The sequence below is a fragment of the Clavelina lepadiformis genome, chromosome 2 (genome assembly GCF_947623445.1).
Source record: "Clavelina lepadiformis chromosome 2, kaClaLepa1.1, whole genome shotgun sequence".
Taxonomy (NCBI): domain Eukaryota; kingdom Metazoa; phylum Chordata; class Ascidiacea; order Aplousobranchia; family Clavelinidae; genus Clavelina; species Clavelina lepadiformis.
Window position 1 is genome coordinate 8,486,261 of NC_135241.1, and position 21,043 is coordinate 8,507,303.

At 35.9% G+C, this 21,043-nt stretch overlaps 1 protein-coding gene across 4 annotated transcripts; it reads right to left on the reverse strand.

Moving 5' to 3' along the window:
* Positions 1 to 340: 340 nt before the first annotated feature.
* Positions 341 to 19,692, reverse strand: LOC143445065 (mediator of RNA polymerase II transcription subunit 13-like). Of its 4 annotated transcripts, none has more exons than XM_076943895.1 (39): positions 19,435 to 19,692; positions 18,072 to 18,236; positions 17,748 to 17,832; positions 17,549 to 17,633; positions 15,237 to 15,317; positions 14,423 to 14,568; positions 14,186 to 14,322; positions 12,599 to 12,668; positions 12,375 to 12,491; positions 12,175 to 12,240; positions 11,832 to 12,006; positions 11,634 to 11,711; positions 11,047 to 11,530; positions 10,750 to 10,904; positions 10,480 to 10,622; positions 9,906 to 10,087; positions 9,749 to 9,836; positions 9,534 to 9,616; positions 9,267 to 9,408; positions 8,059 to 8,411; positions 7,356 to 7,849; positions 7,064 to 7,197; positions 6,805 to 6,933; positions 6,602 to 6,718; positions 6,271 to 6,441; positions 5,978 to 6,189; positions 5,674 to 5,806; positions 5,458 to 5,541; positions 5,162 to 5,378; positions 4,822 to 4,999; positions 4,468 to 4,662; positions 4,043 to 4,260; positions 3,825 to 3,982; positions 3,003 to 3,158; positions 2,735 to 2,923; positions 2,162 to 2,298; positions 1,860 to 2,055; positions 1,698 to 1,782; positions 341 to 1,624 (listed from the first exon to the last, which is right to left on the reverse strand). In XM_076943895.1, exons 1-39 carry the CDS (start codon positions 19,501 to 19,503, stop codon positions 1,492 to 1,494), a joined length of 6,240 nt encoding a protein of 2,079 aa, XP_076800010.1. In that variant the 5' UTR covers positions 19,504 to 19,692; the 3' UTR covers positions 341 to 1,491. The 4 variants fall into 4 exon arrangements, with proteins under 4 accessions (XP_076800010.1, XP_076800008.1, XP_076800009.1 ...); XM_076943893.1 differs by having other exon boundaries at positions 11,047 to 11,527; positions 12,136 to 12,240; XM_076943894.1 differs by having other exon boundaries at positions 6,805 to 6,927; positions 12,136 to 12,240.
* Between the last annotated feature and the right edge of the window lie 1,351 nt (positions 19,693 to 21,043).

A 21,043-nucleotide genomic window follows, 5' to 3' on the forward strand; every position in this document is an offset into this window, starting at 1 on the left:
AACCCAGCCTATAACAAGAAAACCCAAAGTTAATCTTATAATTCAAAAAAATTGTTCCTTACGCAACGTTATTAAACAGAAACTAGCAATTAGTAAATGAAAATTCGATTGTTTTTGATACCTTTATGGTAGAAAAAGAAGCTTGACCATCTATTTTTTAACATTCTCGACTAGTGTTGGTATGATTTTCTGGTATGCATGGTGGGTCGGCGAAGTTATCAACTATAACGGTGTTGGATGACTGTTTCTCCTTTTAAGCTTTTCCAAATTTAAAGATCACAAAAATGTAGAATGTTAGCCTTACACGACAATTTGCAAGATATAAAATATGGAAATGATATACCACAAATGACAAGATTGTTTTATTAATGAATAGTCATTTATACAAAAAGGCTTTGAGAACCTTATCACCAAAAGCGCACTCTTTCACTCTGTACTACCAAAAATACGCCGTACATGTGTTGTCCTAGCCTGGTAAGGAAAAAACAATCGAACAAACACAAACAAAAGAGGAAATATGAAAATGGATTAAATACGCAAGTGAAAGCAATAACGATAGGCCATAGAAAGACAAATTTCATTTTATACTATGGTAGTTACGAAATCAAAAATAAGAAGGGCGAATGAACTGTAAGGGCGCAAATAGGCAGTAGAAGTAAATCCGCATTTACATCCTCATAAAACACAAAGAAAAACGGACGACATGCGTCAACGCATATAAAAACGACCGCCCTTCTCACAACAAAGTTTCGACTGGAAGAAACTATGGTCAAACGGTAAAAAAGGCTTGTTGAACTTGAAAGAGTTGCGAAGTCTCTAATTTAGTATTCATCGATTTCATGTATTGCACCCAATCAAGCCATTAGCAGCAGAAAAAAATTCATTGTTTTATTTCATTATTAGCTACAAGCTACACCTATCCAGTTTGTAACGCTTGCAATATTTATAAATAATATCGCATTAAAAACATCATTGATAAAACTCTGAGCATTGATAGCTCTTTTAAAGCATAAAATGCAATAGCACAGTTACTATCTCCAATGCATATCAGTGCACTCAGTAGGCTAAAGTACTGATGTAATACTCAACTCGTATAAGAAATCCAAGAGAATTGGAACGGTGTTTGAAACTTAGCGATTTTTGTTTGCCATGAGTAAACAAGTACAAGCGATAAATAAAATTTTGCATAATTACTGTTTCCGATCGCTTATTAAGGGTTGGGATACAACTTGTCTTTGTTGCAGTGTGTGCAAATACAGTGCGCAGGGGCGAATATGTTGATGGGTAATACTGCTCGATGAAATAAAATTCGCCCTTCAAAACAGCCCGTAAAATGGAAGGAAGTTTACTACGATGGGAGGACGCCACCTTCGCTGTACCTTGCAATCACTGGGTGGCAAAAGTTAACCTTCCTGCTTCACAACATTTGCCTGGATTATTGTTGGAAACATAACTACAATCCTGCATGTAGGAATTTTTTCCCTGTTCTGGTTAGGCCAAGTTCTGTATGGTTTGGTAAAGCTGCATCAAAGCGAGACAGTGAACTGGCAAACAGGAACGACGATCTTTGCTAACCGGGTCTCGGGTCAACCAGGACAACGCGTTGTAATTTTCGAGCACAAACCTTCAATATACAACCAACACGGCTAATCAGCCATAACTACAATACACACAAAACAAGTTGAATAGCAACCAACCTGAGTACAACGGCCGTCTTAGTGGAGTCGAGAGGGTGAAGCTCGTTGTTTTTCTCCAAAGTACTGGATGATTCACTTGCAGTTGCTATAAAAACACAAAGGAGTATGGTCAGCTGTGGGCAAAAATCTATTGATAAAATATGGAAACTCTTTCTTTCTTACCCTGGATATGCAAAGCGAAGCGTAAAAACAATGGACATCTTGTTCGCGCATACGGACATCTTGCCCAAAACCAGGACGGAAGTGGACCGGCAGGGGCAGTGGAAACAAGATAGCCGAGAGCAAGAGGCTGTTGCGACAACGACGCGTCTTCGGAAGACGCCACGGTTGTCGATAATAATCGTTCTGTGGTTGGCGGCTATCAAATAATGTTAGAGATAATTTATACTGGGTTTGGTGGAAACGTTTTACACTTCCAAAGATCCAAAATAAAGATATTTTGTTACATAACAGGCAATACCCACCTTTACCACATCATCGTCACCTATTGGAAAGTGGGGGTCGTTGGTACCAAGAGAAAGTGGATCCATGAAAGCACCAAAATTCATAATGTCCACGATTTCCTCATCCTCAAAGTCACCCAGCACGTCAGGAAGTATGTCTGGCAAGAAAAAACAATTCAGTTTGAAAACAAGGTGACAACTTTGCAAAACGTTAAGATTGATATCGTCATTTATGTTAAGCGTCTTTTAAACCACCATATAAAACTGCCAATAACAGAGTGATATCAAAATATATGAGATTATGAGTGCGGTGTCCTTGCTTACTTTTTCTCCCTAACTGCTTTCATCGAACTTTTATTTTATAAAACAACCAAAAAAAAAGAACAAGAGGGGCTTGCAAAAAAAACATTAGATTCAGATTAACTGATATAATATAACAAGTACTGTATATGATAACCATGATGCTAGATTAACATTCAGCCGACGGAGCTAATTACAAAGTATGATTTCTAACGAAAATTCTCTAATTTTGTAATCCAATGCAAAATGTATAAACCCTTACCACATTTATAGCAACGTTGAATAAAATTTTACCTGCGTCAGGTTGGTCAAGCAAAGGGTCTTCTTCATTGTCGGCCTGAAAGTTTGAGCGGGGTAGCTGGGTAACAGCCGAAGTGGGGAAAACATAAATATGTGTGCACGATATATCTTCGGGAGTTTTGAGTTGAGTTGTTTGACTGACATTCATGGTAGAACGGCCAAAGTTATTCGGTTGAACAACGTCTGCATAAATATTTTATAAATTTTGACATCATTAGCAACGGATATGATTTGCACAATTCAATGCTTGCAAAAAACATACCAGGCATAATCCTCAGCGCACCGTCTGGTTCAAGTGAGGTAAGACAGGCACTGACAACAGAGGATGCTTCAGGATTCTGCTGCAACCTGCACTGTGCGCAATTTCCACGCTTGCCGCTAGCTAGAAGATTCTTGCGATTTAAGTACTTAGCCCAATCTGCAACAAATTCAAAAATAGCATCACCGATTATTATAATAAATAAATATCACCACAAGGTGCTTGGCATTGTAAATTAACCACAGCAAATAAATATTTATATTTTACTTAAGGAGGTGTATGGATGAAAAATTAAGATTTCTCTTAAGGCGTTTAGACTCTAGACCAGTGGTTCTCAAACTGGGGTCCGCGAGACATTATTCTGGGACCGCGAAGCACCTTCCAAAAAAAGGCAATACTTGCCATCAAACCAAAAGCTCGAAACCGGTTGAATGTGATTCACGATATTAGGGTTGCGTTGTCCAAAACGGAACCAAACGTAGCCGAATTGTTGCAAAGAAGCAGTTACACCCGTCACAATGATACCATAATAACCAACGTGTTGTTTTGTGTTGATTTTTTAAGGGACCGTGAGGCGTTTAAAAATTGCTAGAAGACCGTTGCGTACTTTCTTTTAAAAAAGTTTGAGAACCACTGCCATAGACCAATCTGAGACACAATGAATTGTGTATTTTTGCAAAATTCCAGCAAGCTCGATGCGGCAGTTTTCAAGTGATAGCATTTTTGGTAATTTAACCGTATAAAAACAAGCAAACAAAGTAATTGGCCCTTCTTTCAAGTCCATTCGACTCCTAAAAGATCAGTTAATGCTTAAAGTTCACACACCTCTAATTTCACCATGACTGAGCCTTCCCAGTTTTCCGATGACAAACCTCCACGATTTCGTGGACAATCTCGAGGAGGTGCTGATGCAGAACTTCCATAATTTACGAATCGCTTCGCTTCTTACGGAGACCCTCTGTTTCCTTGCCATGGATAAACGCCTATATTTACAAGTACATGTTGAAATGCAGTGCCTTGGTAAGCTCGGTTAATAGTCTTACCAGGGTGGAACGTCAATATTGACGCAACAGGTTTCAAGAATTTCCCCGCGCTGATCTGTGGCAGATGCAAGGACCCATCTTTGATTATGAGATAAGCAGTAGGAGACAAAAAGAATATTGTGATCTGCATCTTGCTTGCGAATGATTGAAGACTCCGACGTACGATCGAAAGGTAGGGAGAGGACATACGGCGGGGTATATACGCTGAGGGATTCATTCTATGAGAAAAAGTTAATCTTTAAGCAATTTTGCAATAACCCCATACCTGAGATGAGTCCTCGGAATAAAAACTGCTACAGTGCCGTTAAATTAACCTTGGAACCTTGTATACAGTATATCGGCTTTTGAACGCGGCCAAGCATCGACAAATACTGGTTATGCTATACACAAAATAAATTTTTGAAGATCACTAATCAATAGCGTACGTTGGTCAGTTTGGTCCGTGCTTCTTTGTCAGCAACTTTTGGTCCAAAGCCGGTCATAGTACGGACGTTAATCTGACTAGAAACTGTTTTCCGACATTGCGCGAAGGTACTAAACGAGATTGACGACAAAATATGAACTAGTGACTGCCTTGTTTGGGAAGATGATGCTTGCAGTACTGACTCTACGGGAACGACCTAACAAAATGAAACAGTCCAGCGATTAAATTGGCAAAGTTAACAGTGAATATATAACCTTCCATTGAAAAACTGAAACGGTGGAAATAAAATAAAACATAAATCATAACACACATGGCTGTGTGAAATTGCTAGTGTTAACAAACGACAAGGCAATACCTGAAGAAATACATGGTTTTTGATTGGCTCGGGCAAAGCATTCCTCAATGAAAGAAAGCATTGCCACAGACCTCTAGACAATGCTCCTTCAAACGGATCAAGCAAATAAATTACAATACTGGCAGCCGACGAGGCGTCGTACGGTGTGGGATACTGCGTTCGACTTTCTTTTGCTCGGCTTTGAAACATGAATAAAATGAACGTTAAAAATCTTTTCACTGAAATACGGTAAAATAAATTAAATAAATAAAATAAATTCAACGTTACTTTCACCAAAGCTGCGTTTCGAAATAACATAAGAAGTCACATATGCAGCGAAATCTAAATTCTTATTGCCTACTTTGCAGCTGCCTGGGGTTGCTGAGAGTTAGGTATATTTCTCTGCATGGGATTGTGCCCGGGCGTTGCAGTGTTGTTATGACTATGTGACGGGGTTATGCGCCCGCTTTGTTGGTTCGGGACAGCATTCGTGGTAGCTTGCAAAGGCATTCGAGAACGGCTTTCTCTCATGTACAAAGACGAAAGATCTAAACTTTGCTCGCCTTTTAATACGGCGCCTGTAAAAGTTAAAGCATTAAAAGCATGCTGTTGCTGTGAAGTTATTCATCTCGTGTTGTAACGTTTTTTGCTACTTACCAACACTCTGAATACAAGCCTGTGCGTACAGAATCAAGTTTTCCAGATTTCTTTCAGACATGCCGTTTTTCTTCTGAGATTTCACTGTGAAAAACCATATACCAATTTAACGCCACGCTATAGTATGCGTGAAAACGAGCTAAACATTTAAACAGGACTAGTAAATATTGAAAATATAGTATATAATGAATACGATATTAGAGAAGAGAAGGTAACCTGAATTTTTATAGCGTTGAAATTCTTCATCAACGGAAGAGTCAGACAATACTGGGGTATTTACTCCAACTCTCAAAATCCCAGCGTCTTTAAAAGCTCGATTGTATGGCTTTAAACGACCGAGACGGTATGACTGCAAATCACAATGGAATCACCAAAGTGTACGATCGTGATTTAATTGCAATCGCGGAGTAATCTAATTTAGGCATTACGATTCGGGTAGAATTGACAAACAAAATAAATTTAGGAATGGTGAATCGCGGCTGGTAATATTTCGACCTTGATAAGCTGAAAATAATCGCACCTCGTATGACGAACTCAATTCCTTAAAGAATAATTTGGCTGAGGAGATGACAGTGTCATTTTCGGGGCTGACAACCACGTAAACAACGTCACGCTGTGAAGAGTAGGGTTCAAGATATAGCTTCTCCCAATACTTGAGGGCCTGTGGCGATACAGAGAGCCAGTCCTGGTCGTAACCAACAATAAATGACGGAATAGGTTGAGGCTCTGCGTCTGGAGAAATAATCAAAAAATAGTGAGGCTTATCCCGCACGCTGACATAGCAGACTAAAAACCTACTAACTCAAAACTTACTTTTACCAGCTTCTTTACAAAACTCTCTCCAAGTCAACGGTCCTTTAACATGCTGCGTGGTGCCAAACGATCTTGTTGTTCGTTTCTTCTGGATTGCGTCCTGCAGAACAGGTTTCAATGATACCAGAAGACGATGGATATCGGATGTACTTGCGCATGTAAGAGCATCTTCTGTTCCACGAGAAAAGGAATCAGTAAGTTGTAAAATTATAATGGGATCAATTACGTTGGAATAAATGTTGAAGAAATAAATGCTTTAAAAATGAGTGGAAAGTCTTTAAGGTACTTTTATTACAGTTATCCTATTGTTCACACATGCATGATAACATACGCTGTGATTTCTTCCACGAATGTATAGGATTCACTATTGCATCGGCATCCACTTTTATTGGCGGTTCCATCATGGACAGGCTAGTGCTCAGGGCTTGGGCGAATACCTCATATTCGTCTATTTTAACAACAAATAATTGAAATACATCTGTTTGTATTAGCTAGTTCTTCATCAAGGGCTCCATAAGTAAAAATAAAGATTACCCCTTCTGGTGACCACGTTTTCATTATCCCCGATATGAAGCTCATCAGAATATTTACGTTTGCAATTGGTGGGTAACGTGAAAGGAGAAGAGCTGTACTCCAGGGCGAGTTTTACTATAGCCTCTGCAACTGCACGGTGACAATTACTCATCACTCACACACTTTTTTGCAATAGTCAAGAGCAAAAGACTTGTTTAAACGCAACAATTGTTAACTGAATACAAGTAATCAATGAAAGTTTGATCAACTATTTAATTACCTGGGGGACGCGAAGGTGAATAGTTTTCTTTTCTGGACTGCAAAATAGCATTCTCATATCTTGCTCCTACTATTTCCAGCTCATCTTCCAAAAACAAACCAGTTCCAATGGATGAAACTCGATTTCGGATAGCACTGCCAAAGAGAAGCATCAGATAAATATAGCAAAGCTAACATATTGGATTGCATTCAACATATAAATAGACACTTGCACATTAGCAGCAAAAAACTGTCACTTACAACAGTCCCAAAGAAGGTAATTTAAATAAAAAACAATTTAAAATTTATTTTACCTGAACCCACAGGTGCATTTATACCGAGCTTCATGTCCTGATAAAGCAGGCAAATAGCCCATTTCAACGTCAGCGCCATGAATATTTGTGTTGCATACACATAAAGCACATTGATCAAATGAATGATCCCAAAAAAGATTAAACAAAGAATCCGAAAGAAGTAGATTCATAAAGATGCCGGCATTTCCACTTTGATCAACATAAAGTCCCTTTACTGCTACCTGTGAATTAGGAGTAGCAAAAGAAGACATTGGTGACTCAATCGGATCAACACTTCGAATCCCGCCACGACCAGGAGTCCTTGGCGTTGGCACTGGGGCAGGCGAGGGTAATGGAACAGATGCTGGAGTGCGTACAGATGAGTGGCCGGGTGTGTTCGGTGTTACCCCAGACATCATAGGTGTAGCAGGCGTTAAAGGTTGGTAAGAAAGCATATCTGATGTTGATGCGGCATATGGAGGCGGTACTGTCACAGGAGAAATTCTTGTAGCTGCCTGTTGAAAAAAACGATTTGGAAAGTGAAACACACCTGCAACATAAACCATAAAATTATCAATACTGTACTTAGCTTCAATGTCATTTGAAAATGCTTTGTCCTTTTTGAGAATTAATAAATATAATTAATTAGCTACATCGTGTCTTTGGTCTAACTTATAACGGTGCTATACTTGAAAGAAGGTACAAAATATGCTGGGCAACTTACTTCCCAAGATGGAGTGTAGGAATGATTATGAAGAGGTAGTGGAGCAATTGATATAGGTTTATAAAGCACAGAAGCTGGATGCTTGACCATCCTGCTATATTTTAATGGTACAGGAGTCTCCTGCACTTGAGGAGAGGCAAGATGCAATGGCAAATTCATTCCACTGTCTGCCTCAATGTGTCTATTATAGTAGGTGGGGACCGTATGATCCAAACCGTTTGTTGCCACAGTTTGATCAGACACAATCGCACCAGATGTCTGAGTGCTAAGACCGGAAGAAACAGTTCTACCCTCTGGTGAAAACGTGTGACAAGATTCCAATGATGGAGGGGTTGGAAACATGTGTTGCAGGTCTGTTGAAAAAAGCATACAAATAATAAAAAAGACAACTAACAACTACAAAGGAAAATCTTATCTAGTTTATGCAAGTAACCAGACAGCTCTTCTAAATGTATATTCCTATATCAGAGAATAACCTATTACTGTTTTCAGTGGATGCCCTTGGACATCCTGGCTCCGTAAAAGTGGGTGACTCTCAAAAAACTTGGATGCCCTACTCTGGCAAACTAGGCTTAATCTGGCAACAGACACAATCAACCATGCATTTTCTAAAATTTCATAAAAGCTCTGCTCTTTTTCTCCCTAATGGTGTGGTCACAATAGCCAGAGTAATTTCCTGCAAATACATCTCTTCATTCAGTGCGCTTATTATAGTCTGGTTCTGGCACAGATAACGCCTTAAACAATGATATTATTCAGACATCTGTCATATGGGCAACCTCATTGAGCAGTGATGACCAATCATTAAAAAAGTAATGGGTGCCTGGTAGTGGGCATCCATTCAGCTCAATAATGGATGCCTAATTCAAAATTTGGCTGCCATGGCACCGAGACAACAACTAAAATCCGACACTGCTACATGTACAACTTACATCTGATATCTGCAGCTAAAAAATAATGTCGTTTTAATTGCTTCTTTGTAAGAAGTGTCTTACAAATTAATTAGAAAAGGGAAAAAGATTTAAGTTGGTAGTTAAACTTAGTAAATTACACACAACTAAATCATAGCTAAGAATACATTTCTAAAATAAGTGAGACAGTCACTTCAGTTATTATATGAGAAAAGTCGAAAAAGATTTGCAATAATTTGGAATAGCACCAAGTGTTGTATGGAAATATGCGTTTAACAGCAAAAATCTAGCATGCACCTGAAACACCATACGAGTTGGCAACTGCAACTGATGATGGCACTATAATGGGATGATTATCATCAGGGTCATCTGGGGGAGTTGGAGCACCTCCTTCATCATCATCATCGTCAAACATGGAGTTTAAATCTTCCATTGAAAACTACAATACAAATGAAGAATAGTTAGAGTGTTCAGTGTTAAATGAAGAATAGTTATACCGTTATGACATGTCCATATTGGGGGTGAATTTCAACGATATGCAAAACAAAATTGTTCTTTCCACACCTCTAAATCAGTTTGCCTCTTTAGGGATTTGCCCAGATTGGTGGAAGTTCTTGTTCCAAAAGTTGTTGATGTAGCTGTGTTTACTTGAAAAGATATTACGCAAAGTTTGCAAAATTAGTTTACAAAAAATAATTCAACCACGGGAAAACTTTCATGAATAAATAACAAACAGCTACAAAATTAGCTAATTACTGTAGTTAAAAGACATTAATTACCAGCATGATGACCAACGGGGGAGTATGAATGTTGGGTCAACAATGCTTCAAGTTCACTTTGTCTACCTCCAAACCCAGTAGCCGGTTCCTAGATTAGTCAAAGAATAATCAGAATAGATAAAACTTCTATAAACATAACATATTTCTAGTAACTTACTTGCTTCACTTCTGATGATTTCATTCTGGAATTAATGGAACTGGGTGTTGGCGTCCATGTGCTATGACTAGTCCAAGGAGACTGAGACTTTTTAAGACTTGTTGTCAGGGTGTCATCGGCTTCATCATCAAAAGCATAAGGATCAGATGGCACAGCCATGCCAGCAAGTTCTTTCACTGGGCCTGAAACAATAACAATGAAGAAAACATGTAAATTGAATGCATTACAACCCAATAAATAATGAAGTACTTTTTGGTTTTTGTGATAAACTTAATATTAATCCATTTACAGCTATGTTTGATGTCCTTATACAAATATAAATGTCATTGTTATGACTGTAGCTCACACCCACAAACAAAACAATGCAATTCCTATAATTTTATATACATCCACATAATATGAAGTGCAGCATACTGTTAGCACCTTCTGATGAACGAAAGCTGTTATGATAAAAATGCACTTACTCTGTAGATTTAGAAGCTTTAAGTATAATTGTTTTGCAGTTCCCACATGGTTAACACAGCTCTGCCACCAACATGTGACCATTTAACTTGAATTTCTAATTTTTACTTACCAACGGTTACTTGACGAGGAATATGGTTTTTTACTGCTTCTTGTTTAACTAGAATATGCTGCATCTCATGCAACTTTCCTTCACCAGAACATTTGGGTTCTGGATCTTCTGGCATTTCAACTTTGACCTTTTTCTTCAAAGCACTAACAGACAAAATTAAGTTATGTTACCAACTGTTAAAGGGTGAATGCAACACAAACCTGTTTCAAAATGGCAAGTAAATCACTACAATTTTAGACAAGTAATTACTAGTGCAGATTTTCATAGTACCCAAAGTAAAGCGAAGGAGTATTCATTGAACATTTTGCAGACATCACGTTTTGGCTTGGGTCAAGGCTATCACACGCTAGTGAAGGCCTTTTGGATGAAGCGACAGGTTTTTGTGTACCATTGGAAGGAAGTCTGTAGCTGTTCCATTCTCCGACCTAAAATGTGTAATTTTGGTTACGTACAAATGAGCATGTACAGTTTGCAAGCATATAATAATTGGGAGTTGAAGTTTTGAATAGACATGACAACAAGTAACAAAGTTTACTGTACTTTGAAAGAACAATATGCCTTTCCTACCATTCGCTGGATTTCAACTGATGATTCAAGATCAACTTGTGGAATATGTGAAACAACTTCTTGAACTGGTTGGGTAGGAATATTGGGCCAAGGCTCCATAACATTTCCCAGTGTAACAAACGGCCGAGCCAGGAGCTTGTCTGATAATTCTCCAGGAATATTTTGCTTATTTGAAAGCATCTTCTCATTCTGACTTGGCAGAAGGCTTGGCATTGGTGAAGGAATCACTTGAGGTGGTACAAATGTTTGTGTACACATACTGGGGTAATCTACACAATCTGGTAGCTGATTTCCTGCTACAGGAGTTCTGGCATTGGTAGTTGCAGCAGAAAAACTAAAATTTTCTGTGTTTCCTAAAGTAGTACCACCAGCAGAAAATTTACGATGAAATGCTGAAGATGATAATCTCTGTTGCCGTTCTAATTTTGATGACTTCCTCATGTCAAAGGGAGATTCAACTGGAGCTGAACAGGCTCCTTTTCTTCTGGAAAAATAAAAATCCAACAGTTTTCATGCATAAACTGTTCCTATAAAGCAACAATCTAATCAGAGCATGTATCAATTAACATTTAAAAAAAAGCAAAAACCTGGCATTTTTGAAAGAATCGCTAAAGGTCCAAGGCTTTAAAACAGGCTTGGAATCTGCTATTAGTTCGGTTGGTTTACTAAAAACAATTAATTATAATTGTTATAAACAACACTTGGTACTTATCTCAAGAAAATATTTTAATACAGATTTTGGAAATGTAGTTGCCATACCATCCAGTACAAATTTTTTTCTTTACCTGTCCAGTGCCATGCTGTCCATATCTGGTTTTATGTTCATTGGAGAAATTCTGTTTGGGCCAGAAATGGGAAGATCTGGATTTGAGAGTTTACTTTTTACACGCACTCGGTCCACTAATGAAGACGAAATATGTGAAAGTCGATTGCAAGTACTATGCTTTTTATGTACTGCACCTGCAAAAGAACGTCGTAACAACAAACAACATAAATACACAATCTGTATCATGCCAAGAAAAAAGCATCAGTGTATTTTAAAGTAATAAACATATGGATAAAAATCTTGGTATGGATTCAATTTCATACATGGCATTTTTGTTTTGACAGGAGTAGAACAACACATACTTCCATCATTTCCACTATCCATGCTTTTTTCATGGGTAAAAGCATTCCTGTTTACCAACTGACTACCTGCAGAAAAGATACATTTTATTGAAAACCACTGTCAACAAAACTTTGTATATATAACAAATAATCCACTTGCAAAATTGAATTTCTTCTATTAAGTCAAAACTTAACATGGTGTGTTATTTGAATTATCGCACCTCTATCTTGAGTAGGATCAGATTTCAAACCGGGGTTTGTTAATTGGGTAAATGACGTTGACCCTTCTGGAACAGGCACTAGTACGAAATGAGAAGGATAATTCATGTGAATTCCACCTAAAATACAAAAATATAGCTGGACCAACAGTGACTAAAAGTGATTGCTATTGAAAACACAAAGCAGTAAAATAATCTCGTAAGATTAGGTTTACTTCAACACCTACACAGAACAACTTCCACAACTGGTGGAAAAGGAATTTGGTCGTCAATTTCTTCATCACTGCATCCATCGTCCTGAGAAAAATATAAGAATTTATTTTTTGTTATGAAGAAAAGTACAACATACACTTGTACAATGCACAGCTTTCTCAGCAGGGTTGTGGAGTCAGAGTCGAGAAATCAAAAGAACTTTGGGTCAGTGGAATCTTGACTCCAACACCAACTGATCACAACCACTTAATCACCATCTGAAATATCTTCACACAGCAATGTATAGCATTTTGTTTCACAAACACACTCCAGTATCCAAACTAAGATTGCAATAGAGCCGGCACAAAACAACTGATTCAACCACAACTAACACGACCATTATTTTATTAGGCACATAGGACCATCATCTAGCCATTGTCTGGAAGTGGGCGTGCACAGGTTAGTACATGACATATGCATAATGCCAATGAAGGTACTTGAACAACTTCGTCTTTTTAAACATCAATTTGTGATCCCAGAAGGGCAATAATGGCGTGACATAAAGCAAAGTTAAAAGAACTTTCAGTTAGGTGAAAAATCATGCTTATAAGGCAGAGTGAAATGTTATCCGTTGCAATAAAACAAGCATTTATCAAAGACTTGTTTAGCTAATTTAGTAGAAGTATGTAACTAATCGCATATTGCATTTTTTGGCATGTTGGTAGAAAACTTAGTGTTGATTATTATATATATCAAGGAATCGGAGTCAAAGGTTTTTGGTATTGGTTTCATAGTCCCACTTCTCAGAGACATATTTCATAGTTTAAACAATCCAGACCTAGGAATACTATAAGTAAAAAGTTATAACTGGCAAGACAAATCTTCATAAAAAAATTCTGAAAGCTATAAAATGTGATTTCTTGTAATATAAAATACATCCAGTTCCCCACATCTCCTAATGTATTACAACTACAATACAATTAACACATTCACATTAGCGGGATATAATATAACTAAACAATCAATCACGTTTCTACTTGGAGTGCATGCTGAACAGAGCAATCATCACAGGCATTGGCAATTTTTATGTCACCTATGTATCCCCATGTTTACAACTAAATCTTTGCAAGTTCCATATTAAGCAACCCATTGCAGAAAACCTTAGGTCTGTTGTACAATTTCATAATGGTACACCGCACTATTCAATGTTCAGTATGGCAGTATATTCTGATCCAAACCAGTTATTGTAAGCTACAAATTTGCACAACTCAAAACCAAAGAATAGGCCTAAGAAGTTAAAATGCCTACTTCCAAAAATTTTCAAAAACATTTCGTTGCCAGATAATTAATTATTGCCTAAAACAATACTTAGTTTATCATATACTGTATTATGATGTACATCGATGAGTCAAGAAACTCAAGGTGTTTTAATGCTTACTACCAAATGGGAGTACCTTAGAAATATATCAAATTCCACATATTGTGGAGCTATTTGATTTAAGTCAGCCACAAGAGTACCTCAAGCTACTTATGTTAATAGCATAAGTTACTAAACTATGCTCAGCCCAGGCTAATTTCAACCTAGTTTAGTATTATCCTATAGCCACAGTCCATGTATATACCATTGTAACATCGTCTGCATTTCCTAAAGGATAAAAGGGCTTCCATTCCTCCAATAACTTCTTCACAGTATAATCATGAGGTGATCGATAGACAACACCAGTTAACTTTGCCCTTAGCCCATATGGTGCCAAAATAACTGAAACAATTATTAGAAGATTTAGTTGCAATAACATTAGGCCTACTTATTAGTCAAATTTTACCACAAAAACTTTCACTAATTAGCTCTTGAAAAGTACCGGAATTTGGATTATTAGTAGAGTTAACTTGTTGAATATGCTGATAAGTTAGCCGTTCAAGATTTTGATGTTTAGCAACTTCTACTGTGGTGCACAGCGAACTTTCACCGTGCAAGAAAAATGAGAAGGAAAACGAGAAACGGTCACTGTAAAAATAAGTAAAATAAATTTAACATTGCTTTATTCAACCTATAATAAGCATTGCAAATATTCATAGTTGAAGAAGTCAAACTAAATGTTTAATGTCTAATGCACTCGGCATCAACCAACACAAAACTATAAATGAGAAAAAAATGCCACAGACCTTAACAAAACTAGTTATCAGGTTAATAGTTTACCAGAAAAAATAAATCAACCTAATGTTTCTGTGCTATTGCAACTTAAGTCAAGGTGTAACACTTATGCTTTTTGTTCTGGAATTCTGGAATATTGAAAATTCTGAATTCTGGAATATTGAAGCTACTAAACTGTTCTTCCAAAAGTTAAATTTAAACATATATACTTAATAAACTACTTATAACAGCCACATCAGACCATAGAGTAGACTGCAATACTCACAATATGAGATGCACCAAATATTTCTGCCAATCATGGCAAAATATATACAGCACAACATAGTTTGCAATAACTACAATTATCTTTATTATGGATATATAGCATGAAAATTCTCTCGATTGAAAGTTAACTGGAGACCTAACTGAGTTCTGCTGCAAGTAACAAATTGCATAGTCGTAATTGTGTTTAATTAGCACTTAGGTACATTAATTATAGCAACAAAATGAGCCAATGCAAAAAGAAGGCTGTCCAACTGTACCTAATGTCTTCATCAGCTTCTTTGCAAAGAGGTTTCACAAACCATCTACCAATGCGCACGAAATTTTCATTTAACAGGCACCTGTAAATATATATATACTAATTACTATTAAATTCAAATGGATTAAGAATATCCAACATCAAGGAAGTCATTGGAGAAAAATGCACCATCAGCAACAATATTTCATACATACATCATTTGTATCAGTATATAAGACTAGTTTATGTAATAATGATTATGACATCAATATTTTCATTTGGACATTCCAACAGTCAACTAGAGATGAGCCACAAGGAAAACAATTCCTGTTACTTCAAAAACAAACATCATTTAAAATTAGAACAAGTATGGGTCATGAGAGTATTCCTATTCAGCACAAAATGATAAAATTTCAGGAATATTTGCACAATTCGATTGATAGCCTAACACAGTGTTTCTCAAAGTGGATGATAGAAATAGCGTAATGGGTGACAAGGAAGGATAAATGGCCAACCAAAAAATTGTTGGTTGTAAGCTATATTGAAAAAAGTCACACAAAAAATTCCTTTAAGATGATTTCGGGTGGCTTGCATTGCAACACTGTTCGATATTTTTGTTATACTGAATGCAAATTTTCGCTTGCTACAGGTTTCCACAATTGCATTAGAACCGATATGTTTGCATTGATCATACCATAAGACGAAGATGTCCAAACTTTTCCAGCTTGCAAATTACTTTTGCAAAAACTCATCGAAATGATCAACTAATATAGAAATTTACACCAACTGCTAACATTTTTACATTCTTATTTTGTTTTGTGAATAAAATAATAAACTATTCAACCATTTTGGCTTTTAAAATAACTTATTAAAAACAATAGAATGGCTTCTTTGTTTGAAAATTGGTTACAATTAAATGTCCAAATAAGTTTTAAATGATGTGTAATCAACTTGAAGAAGTTTTGTGATCGACAAATAGGATACCCCGGCCTTAAAGTATAGCATTGTGGCAGGCTATGCACATGGACCACATTCACATCAACGATATTGGACACATTTGGATGTTACTGCCATTGTCAAGAAATTAAACACTAATAATAAGAAGCGAATGGCATGTTTATACATTTCCAAAAAGTTTTGATATATATATATGCAAATTTGCAATAAGGACAAATCACTAAATACATTGGCCTTTTTATCAGTTGCCATGTTTCAATTAACATGAGTTCTACTTTCGCTCGTAGCACTCTGTAAAGAGCTTCACTATTTCTCCAGACTCACTAGCCAGGATACCTCACCAAACCAACAATTTTTGATGAAACAAAGTGGCCTTTATTGTAAAAAATACTATGTTCACTTAAATTAAACCACCAAACTGGGTCATTATTTCTGAGCAAAATCATGAATATGTAGTGGATACGTTTCACATAACCACCGTAACGCAGCAAATATATATGTTTATGGATTAAGTGCTACGTTAGTTATTACCAGCAAATATTACTTTAATTATATTTTTGATCAAGTTTTAAGTCTTTTCGGCTTTATCCCTTTTTCCCATTCATTAGCACATGTTAACAATAACTGACTTGTTTTTTCTTTCCTATTGCGGTTTTGACGACAAATGAAATGATTTCATGATTGATTGATGGAATGTTATGGTCCAGCTGCCAAGGTTGGTATTTACCCTAATCTTGCAGCAAGGATATTTCGTTAATTTATATAAGTTTAGCTTTGTATCAGCCTATCCATACATACTACAAAGCAAACTCTGCCTAAGCCACCACGTAAACGATAATAGATAAAATGGTGACTTGGGCAAACAGGACAATAAAGACCTACACAAACTTAGGAATACTACAATTCTGTAAAAACTAAATATTTGATTTGAGAAATGAAAAACACAAAATCGAAGTCCGCTTTTTTGTTTCTGTATAACAATGCACTGTTAATTTAAGCTTTCAAAATGCAATCTTGTCAAACAACGCAATTTTTTTGTTGCTCCTTGGCATGGCACTGATAAAAGCAGTGTTAATTGATAATGTCTATATGTATGCATACTAGTAATTGCACATTGTGATCGACACAAGGTAATGTTACATCACTAACAATCGTAAACGAGCTTGGAAAAAACAACTGCAGTGTAATTGTATCAGACTAAAAGTTTGCAATGCAATCACGCTGGCAAAATTTCTGAGGTTTGACTAACTTCAGTGAATTATTCCACTTATAATTAGCAAAAACAATGGCGAATTAGGCAAATAAACGAGTTACACAAAGAAAACTTATCCAAACTTGATAATACTAGTTTAGAAATATGTTTACAAATTTAGTCACCTTTCAACTAGATTGTGTATAGCTTTAAAGAGCAAAGTTCGACATTCATAAGTTAAACCTTCTTCCCAGCATCCACCTACTTCATCTAGTAATGATCACCAAGAGATGCATTTATAAATCATCATTATCACTTGGATAAAGCATTAAAAAAATAAAAATCATAATCATATGAATCCATGCAAATCATGAAAAAATTTACCTCGCAGACCACGCTGCTGGGCTATTTTGTCTACATAGGGTTCCTCTCCCCACCAAAATATCCATAACTCTTTTTCAAATATGTCCTTCACCAGAAAAGATTTAGTTGTGTAAAGGCATTTTAGAATTTTCCATACGTAAAAATAATAGCCTACAATTATACCAAGATAATATACAAATTTCACATTTATATATTGTAAATACGCACAAGCTTATTATGCGTATTATGTATATATACTGTATATTAAAAACGATTCAACTTGGTGGTTAACCTAGTAGTATTTATATGTATACACAGAAAATCAAACAATGGCAATGATTTTACCTGCAAAGTAGTTGGTTGGTTATGGTTATTTTTCTTTGGTGAGCGGCGCCAAACTGCAAGAATGTCCAGTGAGAGGCATTTTGTAAAAGCTGTTAACACAGGGTCATCAGCAAGGCCAACTTCGGCTGATGAAAATTTGTGCCATTTTATGCCGCTGAGATCAGCCTGCAATACCCAACAGTAATTATAGTCAAGCTAAACATATTTTACTTTTTGCAACTGCAATGTATAACACACTATGCAAGAATCTATAATTGATGCATCCATGCATGTAAAATAAATTCATATGTAAATAATACCTCTGTATACAACTATATACATTTAAGTATCATAAATTTACATCAGTGGCCTGAAATTATACAACATGAATATATCCAAGGTACATATATACATTAGTAACTAGTCCTGTACATATTATACATATTAATAACTTAACCAAAACCACTGTCAAAGCTATCTTATAGTCTATATACAAACTATATATACGAATGTTAAGTTAAAGTGAATAATGTTCACTAAATATATACAAAAATTAGTCTATGGATTGTATATTGAGTTTTTTTAATTTATACTAAATAAAAAACTTAAACCCCAACACAAGCAACCAAGTAGCGTTGGTGGAACGCAATATAATTATGAAATCACAACATGTCCATTACACATTATGCCTAAGGCTAACTTCACAATTCTGTGGATATAAAGATGAATGAAAAAAATACAACAAGCCCTAAATAAATGATAAAAAATAACGGCATGTACAAAACCTGTAACCTGACTGTTGTACGATAATTATACAGATTACAGTTAAGTCATCTATGATGAAATATTTATGATGGTGATCGACTCTAACTCTGGTTATACAAAATTTAACCGAAATACAAAACAGATTTATAATAACAATTAATACAGGTTGCTACACAACCTAGCAAGTTAGAAATGTCTAGCAACGGAACCACTGAGCAATTAACATTGGAACTTACTTGTAACATGTGTTTGATGAAATAGAACGAACAAAATTAAGCAAAAAAATATACAGGTAAAAACAAACCGAACAAATCTTACTCGCATAAGACTTCTACATTTTAAATAACACAAGCTCAATGCAAAACATGATCTTGATTTTTAGAAGTATTTTTACAGATGAATATAACTTACAACTAATCCACTTAGTTTATAGTACTAAATGTCTCTGCTTGTACGAGTTTGGTTTATAAAGATGAAAAATTGAATAGACATCTAAAACTTGGTCACAAACACATTTATCTTATAGCAGAGCTGCGAAGAAATTATTTTTGGATTCTATGGTTTCTATGGTTTCTTTATCTTTACCAATTATACTGTAGGCCTATATAAAAAAACGTACCAATGAAAATATTGTTGAATGACAGTCATCTAAACGAGCTCCGTTGGCAACAGTGTTATTGGTGCTCATAGTGCCTGAAAAATCATTTCCAGATAACAAATGGCATTCTCATACAGCGGCGAAGCAAAGAACAAAGGTTTCCCCCAGGATGGTTGAGATCACTTCAACGGAGATAAATTACTTAATGCCCTTATATTTCCTAAAGCCTCAAGGCCAATACAGTTCTAATTTTTGCATTGATTCATTGTTACATACATACCTAGAACAGCAATTGTTACAAAACTACATTAATGATAATAGAAAGAAAATCATAAACAAAATGTGTTCCAAAGGATATCTTGACCAAGTTGGTTGACACCACACACAATACAAAATGCATAGGCAATCAGGCATCCAATATATGACAACTTATTGGTCATCTAATACCATGAACACTAACCAGCACTATTGCAACATGACATTGTTCAAATATTTTTTGACTTTCATGTGGGGTATATTTTCTCTTTCATGTAGGTAAAACTTTCTTCAGTGTTTGTATTTACATATTAAGAAAATTATTTTTAAAAATAACATTGAAACAGTGACTAGGGATGGGCCGAAATGACAATAATTGTGAAGTAATGTTACGACTAAGGAATAGTTTCAGTTTAGTTAAGTATAAAATGTGTTTAAAGTTGGGGCTGTGAACTAGAAACCCACTATTGAGCAAACATGCATAAGTAACTTACCAGCGCTCATACACTGCGAAAAACTCAAGCTAATGGTGGTGTCAACCAGGTCTACGAAAACTCAACAAAGCTATTTGTCAAATGGCACCTATATATTCGTCGTACCGATAACATGCATAAACATGAAAATAGGTTGAAACAATTTTTTTCTTAAATAGCAATTTTAAACCAATAATTAACATAATGGTATTGACGCAAGATCAATGTTTTTGGTTTAGAATCAAAACACAACTGCATTAATTGACTTATATGTTCAAGTAATGCATTTCTGTACATATAGCAATGTGAAAAGCAAATAAAAAAGCCGAGTTGATAATAAAATTAATGGAGGTTGCATTTGTAATACTAATTACTAGAAACTAGTTACTGTAGATGCATTGGCGCCGAAGTCTACAAAATGTAGGGTGGAAAAATTCATGGGTTCAGATGTTTGGAAACTTAGTGTTTCAAAGATTATTGTAAAAAACATATAATAACATAAAAAATACTTCTAATGGACGCTATTCGTGACAACAGCAATACTACAAGTTTTTGTTTTTTACAAAATTCCTGGGTTCGTTGGCCATGCTAACCTACCGCTCAGGTCAAAATTGTATTTCTATGCATGACTTAGTACTTTGCCACTTTTTCCTGCCTATGGATCACTGTGAGCATGTTCTTAATTCTACTATACGTCCTACTTCTAGTTCTGTGAAGTTTACGGCAAAAAATGAACAACACGATTCAATTTATTAGACAAATTTTTTAATCATTATCCATTACTTAGTTACTATGCATTACTCAATTTATTAGTATCAAAAAATTAAACAGATCCAATAAAATAAGCAGCAACGATTGCAATTGTATTCAATAAAGTGAATATACTTCTATGTGACACATAA

Coding starts and splice junctions, on each gene's coding strand:
- LOC143445065 (XM_076943892.1), bottom strand. CDS start 19,503: ATGAGCACCAATAACACTGTTGCCAACGGAGCTCGTTTAGATGACTGT. Junction 11,531..11,633: donor GATTCTTTCAAAAATGCCAG/GTTTTTGCTTTT, acceptor TTATTTTTCCAG/AAGAAAAGGAGCCTGTTCAG. Junction 6,190..6,270: donor TTGTAAAGAAGCTGGTAAAA/GTAAGTTTTGAG, acceptor TTATTTCTCCAG/ACGCAGAGCCTCAACCTATT.